We start from the raw sequence: 16,892 nt of genomic DNA on the forward strand, positions 1-16,892 counted from the left end.
GTGTAAACATACTCCGTTCACAAATAGTTTGTTTTGTCATTTATCTTCAGTTTTTGTTTTTTATTTTCTAGGAATCTCCTGTAAAAACAAAACAAACAAAAAAATCCCTTAATGACATGGTAGAGCTGTTGCATGCTCAACTTAGGATAAGCACTACGACAATGGATGTGAAATCCACCAAGGTTGCGAAACCAGCTGAAGCTGACTCACAATCATAAAATTGCCTGCAGGCTTCTTGCTAATATTCAGTGTCAGGCATAGATTTTCTTATTTCGTGCCTGACACAGATGCTGGGCTACGGGATGATTCAGATAAAAGAGAAGGGTACTATTAAAAACAAAACGAAACCCACACGAAACCATCAAAGAAATAGGGGGTTAACAAAACCAAATCTTTTGCTCTTGTGTTTGCTTAGATCCTGGTTTTGTCCGTACCTTCGTGAATGGCATACAGGCAGTTCAGTTGTATACTTGGCAAAGCAAGTTCCTTAATTTTGTCAGTAATTCAGTGTAGATTCAGGGACAACAAATGTTGCTGCACTCAAAGTATTTTTTGTCATGTATTAAGTCTTTTAAAGCCTTTTGTCTAAATGAATCAGTAGAGGCCATCCTAGCACGACAGAATTTCGTTTTCTTCTCACCTTCTCCTCGCTTTCTGAGTCTTTTAGATGTCCAGCATACAATGGGAAAAAGCCTGATTTGGATGTTTTATGGATTTTCCAAATTCCTATTTATACATGCAAATGAAACTTTATATAGCAATGAAATACCAGTATCAATTTCTAAATACCATATATATAATGAATGCAGTGTATCTTTTTATCAATAAGAAGGCTAGACCAGGACTACATACCTGTATATTTTGAAAGTGAAATATATAATTACTCTAAAAGGTCATACACCTCTATCTAATAACTTAAGACAACAAATTGGTCTGTTGTTCGTAACAGCTTTTTATGGAAATATCGTTTGTCATGTGTTCATATAGCTTTCAAGATTAATGACAGAATTGATGGAAAGTGACTAGTTTTCTTTATACAGCCACCCCCTTTATTTTTTTGTTCTTGACTTAAAAAGTAATCTACCTCTTAAAATTTGTAGTTTAATACTTGTTTGGTGAATTTGTGCCACTTTAACTTTCACTTTCACTATCATTCCCATTTTGTTACATTTCTGTTATGGGGACTTTATGTTGAAATATTGTATAAAGCATTTGTAGCAAGTTTAAAAAATAAAATATTTAAAATTATTTAAATTGTTTTGGACACTTCAATTGTACTATATGTGATTTACATTTTACATTAATTTCATTTTGTTTTCATTTTGGGTTGTTAATCTTGGAGCATGTTCCTGTATTAAAGTTTGCTGTTAGTTATATTGTTTCTTCTATTGGAGAGTGATATAAAGACTATTCTAATGAAAACATTAAAAATTGCAATTTGACATAAAAGTGGGGTTGTCATTGCTTTTGAACATTGTAGCCTTGCTGAAGATACTGTAAATGCAGGTAAGCAACTGAAGAGGAATTTTTCTCCTCCAACATGCAATACATCATGTGAGTTGCAGATGTATTAGAGTCTTTGTGGTGTTGCAAGCACTTAATGACCAACTAGATGGAACCATCATGACATATTTTATATAACTGTAACCAATAAAGTAAACTTTTTAAAAACTTGTGGGAAACTTGCCTTTTGTATGGAAACCAGATGTACAAGAAAAAATGAAACAATGTGCATCTAGAAGGAATTAAGTGTGCTTGCATCCTTTAGTTGTCTACAACCAGTTCACTGAAACAAATTTATACCAAATTTGAGACTTCTGAGTTAGTCTTAGATTTTTTAATTGTGGACACAGTTAATAAATTTAAACTGTTTTAATTAAAATTACACACACCATTTCAACTTTTTCTGATACTATCATGTTCTAATTTTATATGCTTTAAACTTGTGAAATAGCTTAACTTAGAAAATACATGAAAAGAGTTTTGGCTTTGAGAATTTCGGAATGTTGTATTCCACCATCAGGATAGGCATTCTCCCTCCTGCAGTGGAGCTGGAGGCATCTGTGTCCGTATTAGTGTGGCAGTTGGATGGAATAACGTAACACCGTTAAGACTAACGGTATTACAGTAGCCAATTTCTTAGCATATTCACTACTAATCCAGTAGTAAGTTAATATTTTATGTAGTTGTCTATTCAAATTAATATCTCTGAGTAAGATTCTTTGGCAACTCCCTGTTTATTTTCTCATGTTATACGTCATTCCTTGAACATGTTATCCTCTCCATAACAAAGTTTTCCCTGAATTTTAACTGATAGGGAAAATCTGGTACCATGATGCAGAAGTTCTAACATTGTTCATTGAGTGTTTTTGCAGGCACATCTGCATTGTGATAATACACACTGCAGTTTGATAGTTGCACCACAATTAAAGGGTGAATTCTTAGTCTAGTTTACAGCGGCAGTTATATCAATTAGGTGGTGGGACAGCCACAGTGAAGGTTTTCAGTGTTAATTAGGTTTTACTATGTTTACTGAAGTGACAACATTTTTTTTGCATACCCTCAGTTGTATTTGAATATCTTATAGGAAACATGAAAAAAGGTAAAAACTCCCATAGTTTTGAAGTTACCGAGAGTGGGATATAAACTTGTCCTTAATTAGTTGTCTCACATCTTTTTTCTGTTATTGACAAATGAAATACCAGTTGGTGTTTGGTCTTACTGCAGTCTCAGTATTTTGATCGCCTTGTAAGGATTTATTAGAAATGTCTAGCAGTGAACTGATCATAAATAAACCAGCTTCCTTCCCGCATTTCTTAATATTATGGCAGAAATCCTGTTGCAATTGTCTTTACTGTTTCTCTGCTGTGATATTAAATCCTGTTGCGTCCCAAGGATGTTGTCACACCGAGATGTTCACACATGTTCGTACACACCAGTTCTCGAGTGCTGTGTGATGGAGATCTGTATTCAAAATGAGAAATAATCATCAAGGAAGAAGTTTCATTCCTAAATAGGCGCCTCATCACAGATAGGATATGTACAGCTTTTATAGTTACTAATACTATTGCATCTCATCTGCATAATTGAATTTCTATGGCTTTTATAACTGCCTCTTTATGATCTGTGCAACAATAAAGCTGTAATGCTGCCTACAAAGTGCTGACATTTCTTGAAATGCATCCAAACAGGCAATGAAAACAATTAAACTTGTCGTGTTTACAGAGACTAACTGACATGCTGGTCAAGATCAAATGCAGTGTCAGTTTAATAAAAACAGTAATGCTGAAGCATGTATGGAGATGGGAGATCTAACACATTGCATTTACCTTTTTTCCCCCCATTATACAGTTTGCTAGAAGGAGCTAAAGCCAGCTTGTATCGGAGAATGTCTTAAATATGTTCAATCTTAGGCATTACAAGACAGTCCGGGTGATGCAGCCAGGCCCCCTGCATATAATTTTTCCTGCCTTGCTCTGCAAGCTCCTGACCCTTTCGGTAAGCTACCTGTAGTTGATTTAGGCTAGTGTATTTCTGGTACTGTTTGTCGGCATTTTGTATTGTAAGCCTTTTATTTAGTTCCTGATGATTTTCTTTAGGGAGATGTCGTAGAAAACTAGACCCTGGCAATTTGATACATAAATTTTCAATTTCAAGTGTAGAAATTAATAGCTCTTCCTTTACTTACTGAGGTTTGTGACTTCATTTCCAAAATTACGGGGCCAGTTCCAGCTTTTACTGGAGTCAAGTTCAGCTAAGAAGCTGAGTTGCAAGTGATAACCTGTGACAGACAAAGAGTTTGTGAATGACCTTAAAAAGAGAACTTAGAAGACCTTACATACTAATTCTAGCTTTTACTTACTGAACGTGTGATCTGCATGAGTCACATGATGTTCTGCTCATGATGAAACTGAGCTAAAGGATAGATTATGAACAACAAGTCCATGCTGTTTTGGATCTGAGCTTTTGTGGTAAGTGAATTATGAAAAAGAGGTAAACTTCCACATCTTCCATTTAATTAAACTGGTAAAGAATTACGAAGAAGCTCTTGGGACTAGCATGAAATTTCATAGTAGTAACTGAAGATACTCTGATACCAATAGAGAACGAAGCTGATTTTGGGTCACTCCTATACAATATTTAAAAATAGAATATTAATACTTGTTTTAGAATTAATACCCTATCGTGTTTGGTGTTTTTAAGCCATAGCTGGAGTTTTGAAAAGCACTCAACAACTGGATGCACAAATCTTAGAGAAGTTTAATGGGAACTCCGTAAAGCTTCACCTACACAGCCACAATAATCTGAATTACTTTTTGAAGTGGGTTGCTTCATCTGAACTTTGTGGACAGGCAGTTATCCAATATCTAGTGAACTGAGAGCTAAAGGCTACTCAAAAGAGATGTCTTAGAAAACATGGGAATAAAGTACAAATGCAAATGCTCAAGAGATTTCAAAAAAGCTTATGTTCAGATTGTAGTAAAACCTCATAGTTTCCTGTTTATGTATGCCATGCGATGCATTTTAATTCTATAGTTGTGTACTGTATTTTTTTGGTAGAAATCATGCCACTTAGTTCACAGGGTGGAGCTGCTCTAAAAGTGAATAGCAGCTCTCTAATGGAAGAGGGTATGTGTAGGACCTTCCAGTATTTTTTGGAAGAGTGGGAAGGTGAGGAAAATAATTCTATTTCAGAGCAAGATGCAAATAAAACTATAAAAAAGGCATGATATATTAAGTGTATGGTTAATGGTCCAGTTTACACACCAAGTGAGACAATGAAAAATGTTAATGTTATTAAAGGTGGGTCTTTATTTCATACACATGAATGACTTGATGTCATTTCCGAAGCTTTCTTTGGGGTCTTGACTTTGCAATTTAAGTAATGTCTTACAGGTATTTTTTGAGTGAAACTAATACCAAGGTAACACTCAGACTGTAGCTGCAGTCAGTGCTGCTTTATGCTCATCACTTACAGTCAGGTAAGGGTGCCCACCCAAGTGTTTAAAATGCAAATAGGTTATTAGACCAAGAGTGGGAAAGGAAGCTGTTGGTGTAAAGCATCCAGTGTCTAATAGGAGATGACTGGCAGAACTCGGAAAGGAGCAGGAGGTACTAGAGTCCTGTTCTGTCCCTGGACCACAGTCTCTTCAGCCGCTGACTGCTTTTAAACCTCTTCCTTAGTTAAGAGGAAGCCTTATTGCTATTGAGTTGTCTCTGACTACTGCTTCCCATGCACACTTCATTGCTTTTCATTCTCATTTTGCTGATCCTGCACATTTACTTCCCTTAGTCTTTAAAAATGCTTTTGGTAGAGTGTACTTTTGAAAGCATGCATTTGAAAAAGAGCATTGAAATACTGCTTTTTTTTTTTTTTTTTTTTTTTTCCAGATACAAGGCAGTAAAACACTGAAACTCAAAAGGGAAGCTTGAGCAGGCATCAAGTTGGAGGGAGGCTTTTTCTTAAGAGATAGGTAGCTGCTTCATTTTCCTAATTTATTGAAAGCTCGAGTGGTTTATGGGACGTAGTATAGTAATCAGCAACATGCACTTTGTATATATCTCTCTGCTTATTCTTTTGTAAGACTTTTATGTTTCACAAGCCAAACGGGGTCTCTGAGTCATGTTTTGGATGACAGTACTCCCAGAAACTGCCAAAGGGCTGTGAGAAACAGCTTTGATTATTCAGCAGGTGATGTTCCATTTTTCAGAAATACAGGCTCAGCGTTCAGTCTGTATGGTGCAAGGTGGTATTACATGCTGGAGGTGTGCTGCCTTCCAGATGAACAGCAAAATTGAGACTTGCACTACTCGTAATGCCCCGTGTCAGTCAAAAAAGAATAATAATCTCATATCAGGGCCTGTTTCAGCAGAGCCTGCCTCAATTCCTCCTGCAGTTTAGGCAATGCTACTCAGCAAGGTTAAATGCCTACGGTAAAGTAAACGCAAGGACTTCTTTTCAGGCAAGCGATTTTGTTGAGAACGCAGAGGATGTGCTACCTGCTAAGGGCATTTGAAGGCCTGGCAGCAAGTGGAAGCAGAAGAGAGCTCAGCCTGTTGTCCTTGCTGCAGGTCGGGGTTGAACCGCGAGCACTGATGCTGCCCCAGCGCTGCTCTTGGAGGGAGTTTGCGTTGGAAGCGCTCGGGCAGACTGAGCAAACTCACTCTCTTGTGCAGATCGTGTGTGCGTCGCAGTTAGTCGTGTTCCGACTGTGACGTGATGGTAGAATTTAGTTAGGGTTTCATTTAGGTACTGTGATTTCTGCTAAACACTGCAGTGTGGAAGGAGGTAGGAAGATGAGAAATCATGAATTCTTCCATCACTGAGCTGCTTTGAAGAGTTGCACACTCCCAGCTCTGCTGTCACTGGAGTTAGACTGAAGTTGTATTCCCCTTTCATCATGGCAAATGCTTTCACTCATCTGTCTTTTTAAATCGAAAGCACATCTTGTTCTGTGGCTTCTTTTTTATGTAGAGGTGTGCAGGACTGAGGGGTCATACTAGTTCTGCTAGCCTTCAGTAATCATTTTGAACTCATTTGGAGTGACCGTGTCTGCATAAAGCGAAATAAAATCAGCTATAGTCTTCTCTGTGTGTGATAAAGTTTTCTCATTCTTTTCCTCTGTCATGAATGTGATCCAGTAGATGCAAATTTTTTATCAAATTATCAGATTAGATTACTTGACAGCGTGGAAGATATATCTGAGTACTGCTATTTTTAATCCAACATTCTTCACGTTTTGGCTCGCACAATGCTCTGTGCTTCTTTAAAAGGGCAGGAAGATACACTGCTGACGTGATACTGTTCATCTACATTTATATACCTAGACCAAGGTTTCTTAAAGTGACTAATAATTTCTTTGAACTCAATTTGAAGTACTGATTTTCTGAAAGAGCTCAGTAGCCATCCTCAGTGCTGAATCCCTTTAAAGTGGCTACTTTAGATCACTAGTTGCTTTTGAAAATCTAGTTATATTTAAGTAAAATGGTATTGATATATTAATTTTAGGTAGTCCCCCAGGTGAGTTGTAGGCATGGTGTAAGATTTCTTTCAACAGGTCTCCGTGTTGGTTTGGTGTTCATCACTGAAGTTAGTGGTGGTCTGAAGTGGGATTTCACTGGGAGTGGAACTAAGTCAACAATGAAGAAACTTGAACTCTAGAGGACATGTGTGAAACAAAACAATTTTTGAGTTATTGTGGGGGAGCAATGCTACTTTAAAGGTATTAAGTTCTTTGAACTGCTGTGGTTAGAGAGTGCTGCAAGGTATCTTCTTGAAAGTTGAGAATGCAGAGGAACTCAGTAACAGGTTTTTCCAGTTTAGATTCATGAAAGGCCTGACCATAAAATCATAATACTCATGTTATGTCCTTTAGCGTCACGTGATTGCAAGATAAAATCCTGATGTGTTCCAGCTTTTTCACCCCTTTCATAAATAAACGCATGTAAGTCTCAAAATAGCCGCAGTACGGCACATGAAGATCCTTTTTGCTTTCTGCTGCCCCCCCATTTTTTGTGCACAAAGGCAGGACTCCTCTGCAGAAGAGAGAGACATCCTCCTCAACAAAATTCTATCCACAAACCTTTTTGTCCTGCTAAATATTTTGTTTCACTTAAAAAAAAAAAAAAAAAAAAAAAAATTAAAAATTGTTCATGTAATTGGCAGTTGATGTTTTTCCAAGTCCTTGTTTTGTGTATTTACTTTCCCGTTAAGCAATATGCTAGTGCAAGAGAGTACATGCCAGTTAGGTTAACAACATGATGTTTTAGTTCTCACTGAGTGCAGAAAGCCCAGAAATCTCATTTATCCATGCCCCAAACCCCCCTGCTTGCCTTCTGGCCTGTAAAATTGCCTAGCCTAATTCTGCAAAGCCAAGAACTTAGGCTTAAACATCCATACCTCTTTATCTTTTTTTTTTTTTTCCCAGGCAGTCAATTATTTTAGAAGGCAGTCTATGTCAGTGTAGAAATTGTTTTATTTAAGGGTAGGAAGTATTTTTGATAGAACATGTCCCTGACACATTTATTGTTAGGAGGTATGTTGGGGGGTGTGTGTGTGTGTGTGTGTGTGTCTGAAATTTTGGACCAAATGCATGGGTTTTTTATATTGGGAGCATAGAAGTATAAGCCCTGCAAGAAAAACACACTTTAATTGAGGTAAAAACGTGAATCTGTATTATCTGACTGTTTTATCACATAGTACGATGACTTTGCTCCGTTCACTGAATTTCACTGGTGTGACCAGCAGCAACATCAGATCACGCCAGCCTTCATTCCCACTAGTAATGTGGCTTATTTTTCTGGGACATTTCTAGTGAGCTAAACTGGCAACTTAGAAGAACGTTAATTGCACAAGTGCGGTAGAAGACAAGGTAATTTGCATTAAAAATACCAAATGTATTTTGAGAATGTCTGAGGGAAGGGTGTGTGCCAGGGTCTGGCATTTTTACTAGCCGCCTAGTTCGTGTGTGCTGTTTATTTCAAGGCGCAGTGGCCTAGGAAGATATATGGAAGTAGGAATTTGGTTTAGACAAATAAGGTGAAACTTCTTAAGCGTTCAGGAGAGAATTTAACTTGGGGAATAGTAATGCAGTGTGATGGGGGGGGAACCTTTGCCTTTGCGCCTACCTCTGCTTTAAGACTGCAGATGTTCTGGGCGACCTTGGCAAATCACTTTCCTTCTGACTCAGTTCTGCATATGGAAAATGGAGATTATGGTACTGACTCATACTGCAAAACACTCTCAGATCCAAGGATGGAAGACTGTAAGACCTGGGATTTAGTGTGTTTTTATTGTAGCGAGTCTCACCAAATTTAGTGATTTGTCTCTCTCTTTAGTTAGGGTGTGCTTTCAGTTGAGAGAGAGAGGTTTAGGCCCTGTCTGTGTGTAAAAAAAAATAGCATCATTTAACTTTTGGTTTACCTTTAATTTATGGTATAGCTAGTACTTTACCAAAACTGTTTATCCTGATTTAAAAGTCCTAGATGACAGAGAAAACTCAGTGTAGACAAATCCTTCCTGCTGCCTAACATTTGGTTTCTGTGCCCTTTTCCTTGCAAGCATAGTATGTTTTCTGATGCTATTCCTTTTCTTCTTTTTTTCCTTTTTTTAATTTTTCTGGGTAGGACTGCTCGTAAACAATGGACTTGAGAGGGCTGGATGTAGCACGGGGTGTGCTGTCTGTCCGCTGATGTTCGGTCCAGGATGCGGACGGTGCGCGGTGGTGCGAAGGGGCTGGGGTACAGCCCCCTCGCCCCTTCCCGGTAAAGTCCGTATTGCTCGGCTGCATCGGCACAGGGTGTCTAAGAATTCCTTTTCTTTTGCCTGTCTCCGGTTACCCCAGCACGGGTGATGGTGAAAGCAGGTGCAAAGTGACAGTGCTAAAAATAGCGATCTCAATAACTGTTCCTACATGCGATGGGGGTATTTCAGCTCCCCTCCCCCTTGGAGATTAGCTTGCCTTGCAGACCCAGGGAGTTACTCCTAAAACATCCAGACATCCCTGCATTTCTTTAAAGAGGCTTTTTAAAGATAGACTTATCAATCCACTTCAGTTTAATATCGGCACGGAGGAGGGCACCGATTTCCGAACTGCTTTGGTAGAGCAAACATCGCTGCTTGGCCGCTGTCAGTGCTTTGCCGTATGGTTTCACGGCTAACTGAGAGCAGAATGCAAAGGCAACAGTGAGAACTCCATTTCAATTTCTATCTAGAAAAACAATCCTTTTTTATCCTGTTCCTCCCATCCTCAACTTCCAAATAATAAGCCAATGATCTATTAGCTTTAAAGCTAGATGGAATTAGGGGGTGAGGGATCCCTTTAGCATATTGGTTTTGGGGGAGGGTGAGGGATATGCATTTGCAAACGCAGGTCAGATTTTCTCAGATACTTTGTCTCTGGATTTGAGGCTTTTTTTTTTTTTTTTTTGTCTTTTTTAGGTTTCCCACAGGATCTAGGCATTGGCTCATTGCATGCAATAACACACAGATGTTATTGATTGTAGAAGAACTTTTACAAGTCATAATTAATTTTTTGAAATTAAGCGTTACTTAAATGGAAATGTTCTAAATAAAAAGAAACTAAAATTGCTCTCTTCTAGTTTTAGTAAAGAACTGAAGCCAGACAAACTAAACTTATTTTGGATATTCTGCTGTTTCCCTTGGTAACAGTCCTTATATGGGACAACAAAATCTGGCTTTTGTTGACTTCCTCATTATCACTTTCTGATTCTAAGATGCTAGATGAATGCTTCAGTATTAAATTCACAAAAGCTGGAGAGTATGATTTACATATAACAATAACAAAACTTTGGCAGACTGTTTTAACCACAAATTTTAATTTGGAAATAATTGAATTCCTTCTTTTCAAAATTTCTGTGGTTTTGTTTTTGTGTTGTAATGGAAAATTTTGCACTTCTTTATGTCTAACTTGCAGTCACACTGCACTACAAAATCTGTGTGTAAGGACAAATAACAATTGAAGTCTCCTTCAAAGGGTGTATATTGAACTCTAAAAATAACCTGGAGAAAAACCTAACTTTTAACTTTTCTTAGACATGTTGTGATGTAATAAAATTACATTTCAAAAGATGTTCCCTTGGAAGAACGTAAGTAGTTGGTTTTGGTTAGACTTTTGAAGAATTTGCATATATACAAGGTAGGTATGCAATTACCGCAAGTATGGGGGTGCACAGGTGCGAGGGGGAGCAGACATGCACCTGCATGTACCAAGGAGGAACAAGTATGTGCAAGATAGCAAAAGATGCTGAATTTAAAAACAAATAGGTTTTTTTTTTCTAATCTTTTAGTGTAAGGAAATTTAGCTTGGGTTTACATTTGCACTGAGATTGTACGTTTAGAATAGGGTATGAGCCTTTCTACTTCCCCTGCTTTGACTCATGTTTTCAGGCTTTCTTCTTGAAATCACAATTGACAGAGATCGAATGCTGTCAGTTAAAAATCTCTGATTTTCACTTTCACTTTGGGATTCTTGGAGTTAGTTTAAAATTGGAAGGGATATAACATATCCTCTACAGTGAAGGCACTGTAGCAGGGCTCACTGTAGTGACCTGTGTGCGTCATTGTCAAGTCTGCCAGCGCTATAGTGGCAAAAGCGTACTGCAGGCTCTGACCTCGGGAAAAATGACCAGGTGTGGTACCATGCTTCTGTAAAGTAAAATTCCTTTTCCGTAAATATGTATTTTAAAACCTGGTATGGACTGTCCTGAGAAAACAGACCGGGTTCTTTACATAACTCTGGATTTGTCTGTCGGTCCCGGTTGGAGGGCCTGGGACATTGGGTGGGAGGCTGGATGCTGCTTCCAGTTGACATTGTCTGTTTCCTACTTAAATAAACTAACAGGGTAAGTTCAGAACAGAGAGAAAAAGAAAAAAAACCCTCTTGCCTTCAGAAGTGACTCTCCTCAGTACTTGCAGTGTAGGGCTTTTTTTTCCTCATAGCTTACTAAAGCCCCTATAGGGCCCTAAAGCATGTCTCTGCTTTTTTTCTCCCGGTACCCTAATGCATGTGTGTGAGTTTCTTCTGCCTCTTTGTACAGTTACAGACTCCGCATGGCCTCTAGATGTCCCTCCTCCTCTTCGCATAACACCAGCACCAGGCAATGCAAGAAATCCAACTGCACCGCATCCCACTTCTTCAAGGAATAGACTCTTCTGCATGTCCAACCAAACCAGGTACAGCAATGCAGCCAGGCGCTGCCACGGGAGGATGCGCAGAACTTGCCTAGCTTGTGGTTCTGTGGGCAAGGAGTGCAAAGCGCTTTCCAGATACTGTCCGAGCCTCAGAAAACCCGCGATGTCGGTGCTCTTGTTGTAACTGGTCACTGATGAGAAAGCAGGCGTGAAGGGCGAGAGCTATGTCAGAAAAATAGGGTCTCTCAGTTAAATCAAGCACAAGGGACAAGGTCTTCTCTAGTGATGTGTACTTATATACTCTGCATCAAGAGGATCTCTTGGGGCAGAGTCAGCTCTTCAGCCTCATGGAAGATGGAAGGAGAGTTTTCTTCCGTTTATGAGCTTTTAAGAGCTGTGGTGTTGCTCCTCTGGATCCTGTGGGGAGCCTGAAGATGGTGGTAAGTTTTGTGAGGATGGGGTTTGTCCACGTCTGGAAAGGAGTGGTATTTGTATTTTGTCATAGTAGTGGGCAAAGTCCTCTGAGATATTTTAGGCTGAATGGGTAGACGCTGAACAAATATTAACTGACCAGAAAAAGTATGCCTGAGAATGTGTATTATGGCTGGCTGCTTTGATTGAATGCCAGAAGCTCAAAGACCTGTATCACAATGGAAATTGCAGTGCCATGATAACATACAAAAACATTACTTGGGGTTGTGGTGAGATCAACTGGTGTAGTGGAGCTGTATGGGCTTGAACAAATTCATGACCTGGTCCGGTGTTACTGGTGAAGCTGAACTGATTTCCTGTTGGTTGACTTGAAACAAGACACTGTCTTCTATCTCTTCATTTCCCCACCTGTAACATGCAGGTCATCACCTCCTTTATACTGATGTAACAGCTAAGGAACATTATACTTATATGGGTAAAGCTAAAGGTGAGAATGAGTGCCAGAAAAATCAAGATGCTGCAGCCTGAGATTTTATTCTTTGTTCAATATGTTCAAAAATAACACTGGGGGAAAAAGTTAGTAAAATTCTGAAGTCTGCTACCTTCTGAATAATGGGAGTGATTGCTAATGAAATGTTAACATCCCTAACTGTGGCAAAGACCATTTAGTTGTGGGAAATCCAAGCAAAAGTTAAATCGTGGGCATCTCTTCCCTGCGCAGCACTCGCTGAATGACTTGTCCTGCTTCCAGCTCAGTGTAACGGGGCAGTTACTCTGACTACTTCATCTTAAAGCTGACTCTGATTAAATGCAACTCTCTGTGTATTTTCAGGTACTAGGAACTTTTGACTGGAAAAGGTGAGGTGAAGTAATCCTCAAGCATTATCCTCTCCTGCTTTTTCTCGGATGAGGTGAGACCGGTTCCTCAGTAGATAACAGGGACAGCGGTTTCTTCTGCTGGAAGCAATGGCGCGCTTCAGTCATATTGTCCTTCCTTCCAGAGGGAGAGGGAGAGAGCGCAGAGCAGGGCTTCTGCCTTCTCCAGAGAGTGATGAACTGTGGATGCTGGTGAGGGGGTGATCTCAGGGTCCCCTGCCGCGTGGAGTCCGTGCATCAACAGCCAGTGGGATAGCGTGGAGAAATGTTCAGACATTTGCAGGCAGATTAACTGTGTTCAGAGGGTCGTTGGGTCTGGATGAGTCTCCTCTTTCTGGTAGAACACAGAGGGGTTTAACATACTATGCAATTAAATTCTGAAAAGACTGTTACATCATTTTAGTTTCTACTTTACATCCTAACGGGTAAAGAACTGGGCACCCCACAAAAATCCACTGAAGGGAGTGGTAGGTTTTGCTGAGGTTTCCACATCTGAAGTCTGTGGGTACCCCAGTCTCTTGACTTTGTACCATTAGCTTTAACGGGCATGATGCCATTGCTTTCGAAGTGCGTCAGGACCCACATTTTTTTTGGAAGAACACCTGTTAAGTGATCTCTCTGAAATGCACTGATAGCCCAGTTTCATAAAGGGACAAGCATCCATTCCTCAAAAGCTGCCATTACATTTGTTGCCAGTCTGGTACTCTTGTTATAGTCAGGCTTTATTTATTTAACGAGAGTATCAAACACAGTATCAAGCAGTATCAAGCAACACTTTTCCTTAAATACGGAGCTTGTGTTTGCAACCCTCAGTACAGACATGTTTAGTTTCAGTGGTCCTGTAGACGGGGCATGCATGAAGGTAGCTGGCAGCCAGTAAAGACAAGTTGTAGAAACATACAGGTCAGTTGGTAAAATGCAGTGCAAAAAGGTCTCTTACCTCTTGCTCCAAAATGGTGACAATCACACACAGGTGCATCATCTGGCAGGGGTGCTTCTCCGCGCCCCTGCAGATCTCACCTCTGAGATGAAGGGTTCCTTCTGTCAAGACAAGTTTTTGCAGGATCCCTGCTAATGCAGCGTCCGGGTTTGGGATTTTTCAAGGAGGTCAAGGGGGTTGATTGCCCTATTTCCCCCTTATTTCAGTCCATTTATTCCTCTCCTTGTCTTTGCACTCCACACAGATAAGCAGACATCTGTGTATGCACACGTTAGTTAAGAAAAAAAAGAAGTGCCCGGTTGATACTCCTTCCTGCCACCCTGAAGAAGTCAAAAAAAGCATCAATTTTATATATATCTTCATATATATATATATATGACATCTATATTAATATATATGTATGAAATTGCTGAAAACAGTTAATTTTTTATAGTTTTGATGAAAATCAAATTGTTCAAAATGAATACAAAAGCTTTAAACAAGAAACACTGGTTTTGTTCACCGTAAAAATGTTTTAGCTACGTGTCGCTTGAGTTGGAAAGAAAAGGTCTTCAGGATGTTGTATTACCTAGCTACACGTTTTTTGGATAAACCCCTGTTGGAGGCTTTCTAAGTGCAATTGTAGTTTGGGGGAAGGCTGAGATGCTGAGAACTAGATGAGCCATAAAAAGCTACATCCCTCCCATGTTGGAAGTGATGCTTCCAGTTCAAGACTGTGAGACCGTTGAGATGCAGGCTTTGTGGGGAGAGCTTGTGCCATTGCTGGCTGCTCTGTCTCTTTCCTGGAGTGGAGAGTCTCTAGGATTTGTCCCCCCTTGAGCTTTTTGCTAGCAATAATTTCCTCTTGAAATATGTGATGTACTAATTCCAAACAAAGGCTGACATTTTTCACAGCAGCCTCGGAAGACTGAGATTCTCATTCTTCATTAAAACTAGCTGGGAGTATCCAAATCTGCTAGGCAGCTTGGTAAATCTTGGTCAAATAGCACAGAAATTAAGTTTCCTGGCCTTACGTATATCTCAAAGAAGCTGGCGTGCACATACAGCTCTCTAATCAGTTTAGCTCACTTTTGGTTTGCACATTATCTTTCTTTTTATTTTCTCTCCACGTTTTCTTCTTCCTCTCATCATCTAGTATTAGTATGGTAAACCCTGTTTTTTCAAACAGGAATTATCTTCCTGTGTGTCTGGACAGCATCTAGATCATTTGAAAAATGAATATACAGTGCTGATAAAACCCAGCTCCAATATACTCTGTCTTAAAGCACCAGTATGATATGCCCTTGATTTTCCCAGTGCAGCTTTGTTAGGCATTTTGTGGAAGATGACACTTAACTGTATAAATTTTCACTGGTCACTTGAGGATTGTTGCTAAGGAAGAGCTTTCTTGCCATGCAGCCCAAATCCTGCTGTAAACAATCAGTTCTTCTGAAACCCACTCAACTTCCAGCAACAGTAAGTTAAATTAAGTACAGAGTTTCTGGCACGGATGCTGCTGAGTTTAGTGCCTTTAAGGCATACCAATGAGGTTATTAGAGGTCACTTTTGTGCAATTTATTTTTGCTGCTTTTTTTAGAGTGGTATTAACTATAATAACAGACAAACTCAAGGAGAGAAGTATGTAAATTGTTGTGATATATGAACAGTTTTCCCAGAGAAATTCTGGTTTATCACACAAGCCTGTAAATATGTATTTACAATTTTAAAAGCACGTCTTTATGTCCCTGGTTGTAAATGCTCCGTTTTTAAAGTTTTATAACATGTGTTACTCAACCAAGAGACCACAGCACACAGCTTTATATTGTACTGGTCTATTTGAAGGATCCATTACGGTCTAAGCTGTGGCAGAAGAATATCCACGCCACTGACAAGAAATAACTGATGGTTGCACCAGACTTTTCATCATTTTCCCTCAGATAACAAACACAGTTTTTGGGGGGAGGGTGGGGGGGTTGGTTTTTCTTGCAGAAAAAAGAATCAGTTCAAAATGGTGTCATTTCTCTAGAACGACGAGGATGTTTTATTCACAGCAAATTCAGGAAAGTATGCCATTTTTTTTTTTCTCCCAAGGCAAAATTTCACAGTTTTGCAGCAAACTTTTAACCTCCCCCGTGCCTGCTGATGAAACGTGAAATTTTGCCCTTGACTAATACCACAAGTTCTTGTGAAGATTCAAGGAGAGGGTGGGGAAAAAAGCTCAGGTTTTGCATGTAGAAATTTGCGAGGCTGACACCGGTAGCTCTGCAGTGCTCTCATGACAATGCTGATACTGAGAAGTTTATTAAATATAAACTGTGTGGAGATGTGGTATTACCTGGTTGATGCTTGGGTTCTGAACATTGCTCTGGAAGACTGAAAGCTCTGTTGTCTGTCCGCCATGTAAAGAAAAAGAACAACAATAAATTAATGTGACAAACCGCGTCATGGCAACATTTATTATTAGTTCAGCAAAGGAAGTCTTCAAAACGGAGATCCAGTGTTTTCGGGCTCTGAACTGGCTGAATGGTTTGGGGTTTTTCTGGTGGGTGGCAGGAGAGAAGGAAGGGGATCGAAATGTCACCTTGGTCTATCAAGCTCCATGCATGCGAACAGTAATTACTGCAGACCGAGCTCTCCTGACAGCTTCAGACTCTGGGTCTGCACGCTTGGATAAGCAGCACACCAGCCCTTTGTACTTTGGACTCTCCATTCAAAGCCAACCCTCTTGTTGAAGCATTGCAGCGCTGTGGAAGCAACGCAATACAGTAAATTTCAAGGGTTGCTGTCCTCTATCGGAGGGTGAAAGTTTGAGCAGGGCATGAAGCAGGAGGGTTTTTTGCTTCCTAGAAATGGTCCCCGTTTCATTCTTCTCTGTTAAAGGATATGCTCTGTCACACCACCTTGAGGAGGGAGTTTTATACCTTGTCCAGGGCCATGGGACTTGGCGCTTCTGTAAGGGAATCGCTGAGGGTCGGTGGGCAGCCATTCATCAGTGGTGCATTAATTCAGCCA

General features: G+C 39.8%; 1 protein-coding gene across 7 annotated transcripts in view; it reads left to right on the forward strand.

Annotated features, from left to right (window-relative positions):
• LOC115342529 (kazrin) overlaps positions 1–16,892 on the forward strand; it is a 312,869-nt gene that overhangs the window by 58,574 nt on the left and 237,403 nt on the right. For 5 of the 7 annotated variants that reach the window (XM_030016883.2, XM_030016885.2, XM_030016882.2 and 2 more), the window contains 2 exons: positions 11,560–11,695; positions 12,918–16,318. The exons of 1 other annotated variant lie outside the window; for it this stretch is intronic. In XM_030016883.2, coding sequence (XP_029872743.1) covers positions 11,560–11,668 — 109 coding nt within the window. In that variant the 3' untranslated portion in view covers positions 11,669–11,695; positions 12,918–16,318. Of the gene's footprint in view, positions 1–71; positions 3,027–11,559; positions 11,696–12,917; positions 16,319–16,892 lie in introns of those variants that run through there. One more of the 7 variants, XM_030016884.2, reaches the window with a different exon arrangement.

The sequence above is a fragment of the Aquila chrysaetos genome, chromosome 6 (assembly GCF_900496995.4).
Source record: "Aquila chrysaetos chrysaetos chromosome 6, bAquChr1.4, whole genome shotgun sequence".
NCBI classification, from domain to species: domain Eukaryota; kingdom Metazoa; phylum Chordata; class Aves; order Accipitriformes; family Accipitridae; genus Aquila; species Aquila chrysaetos.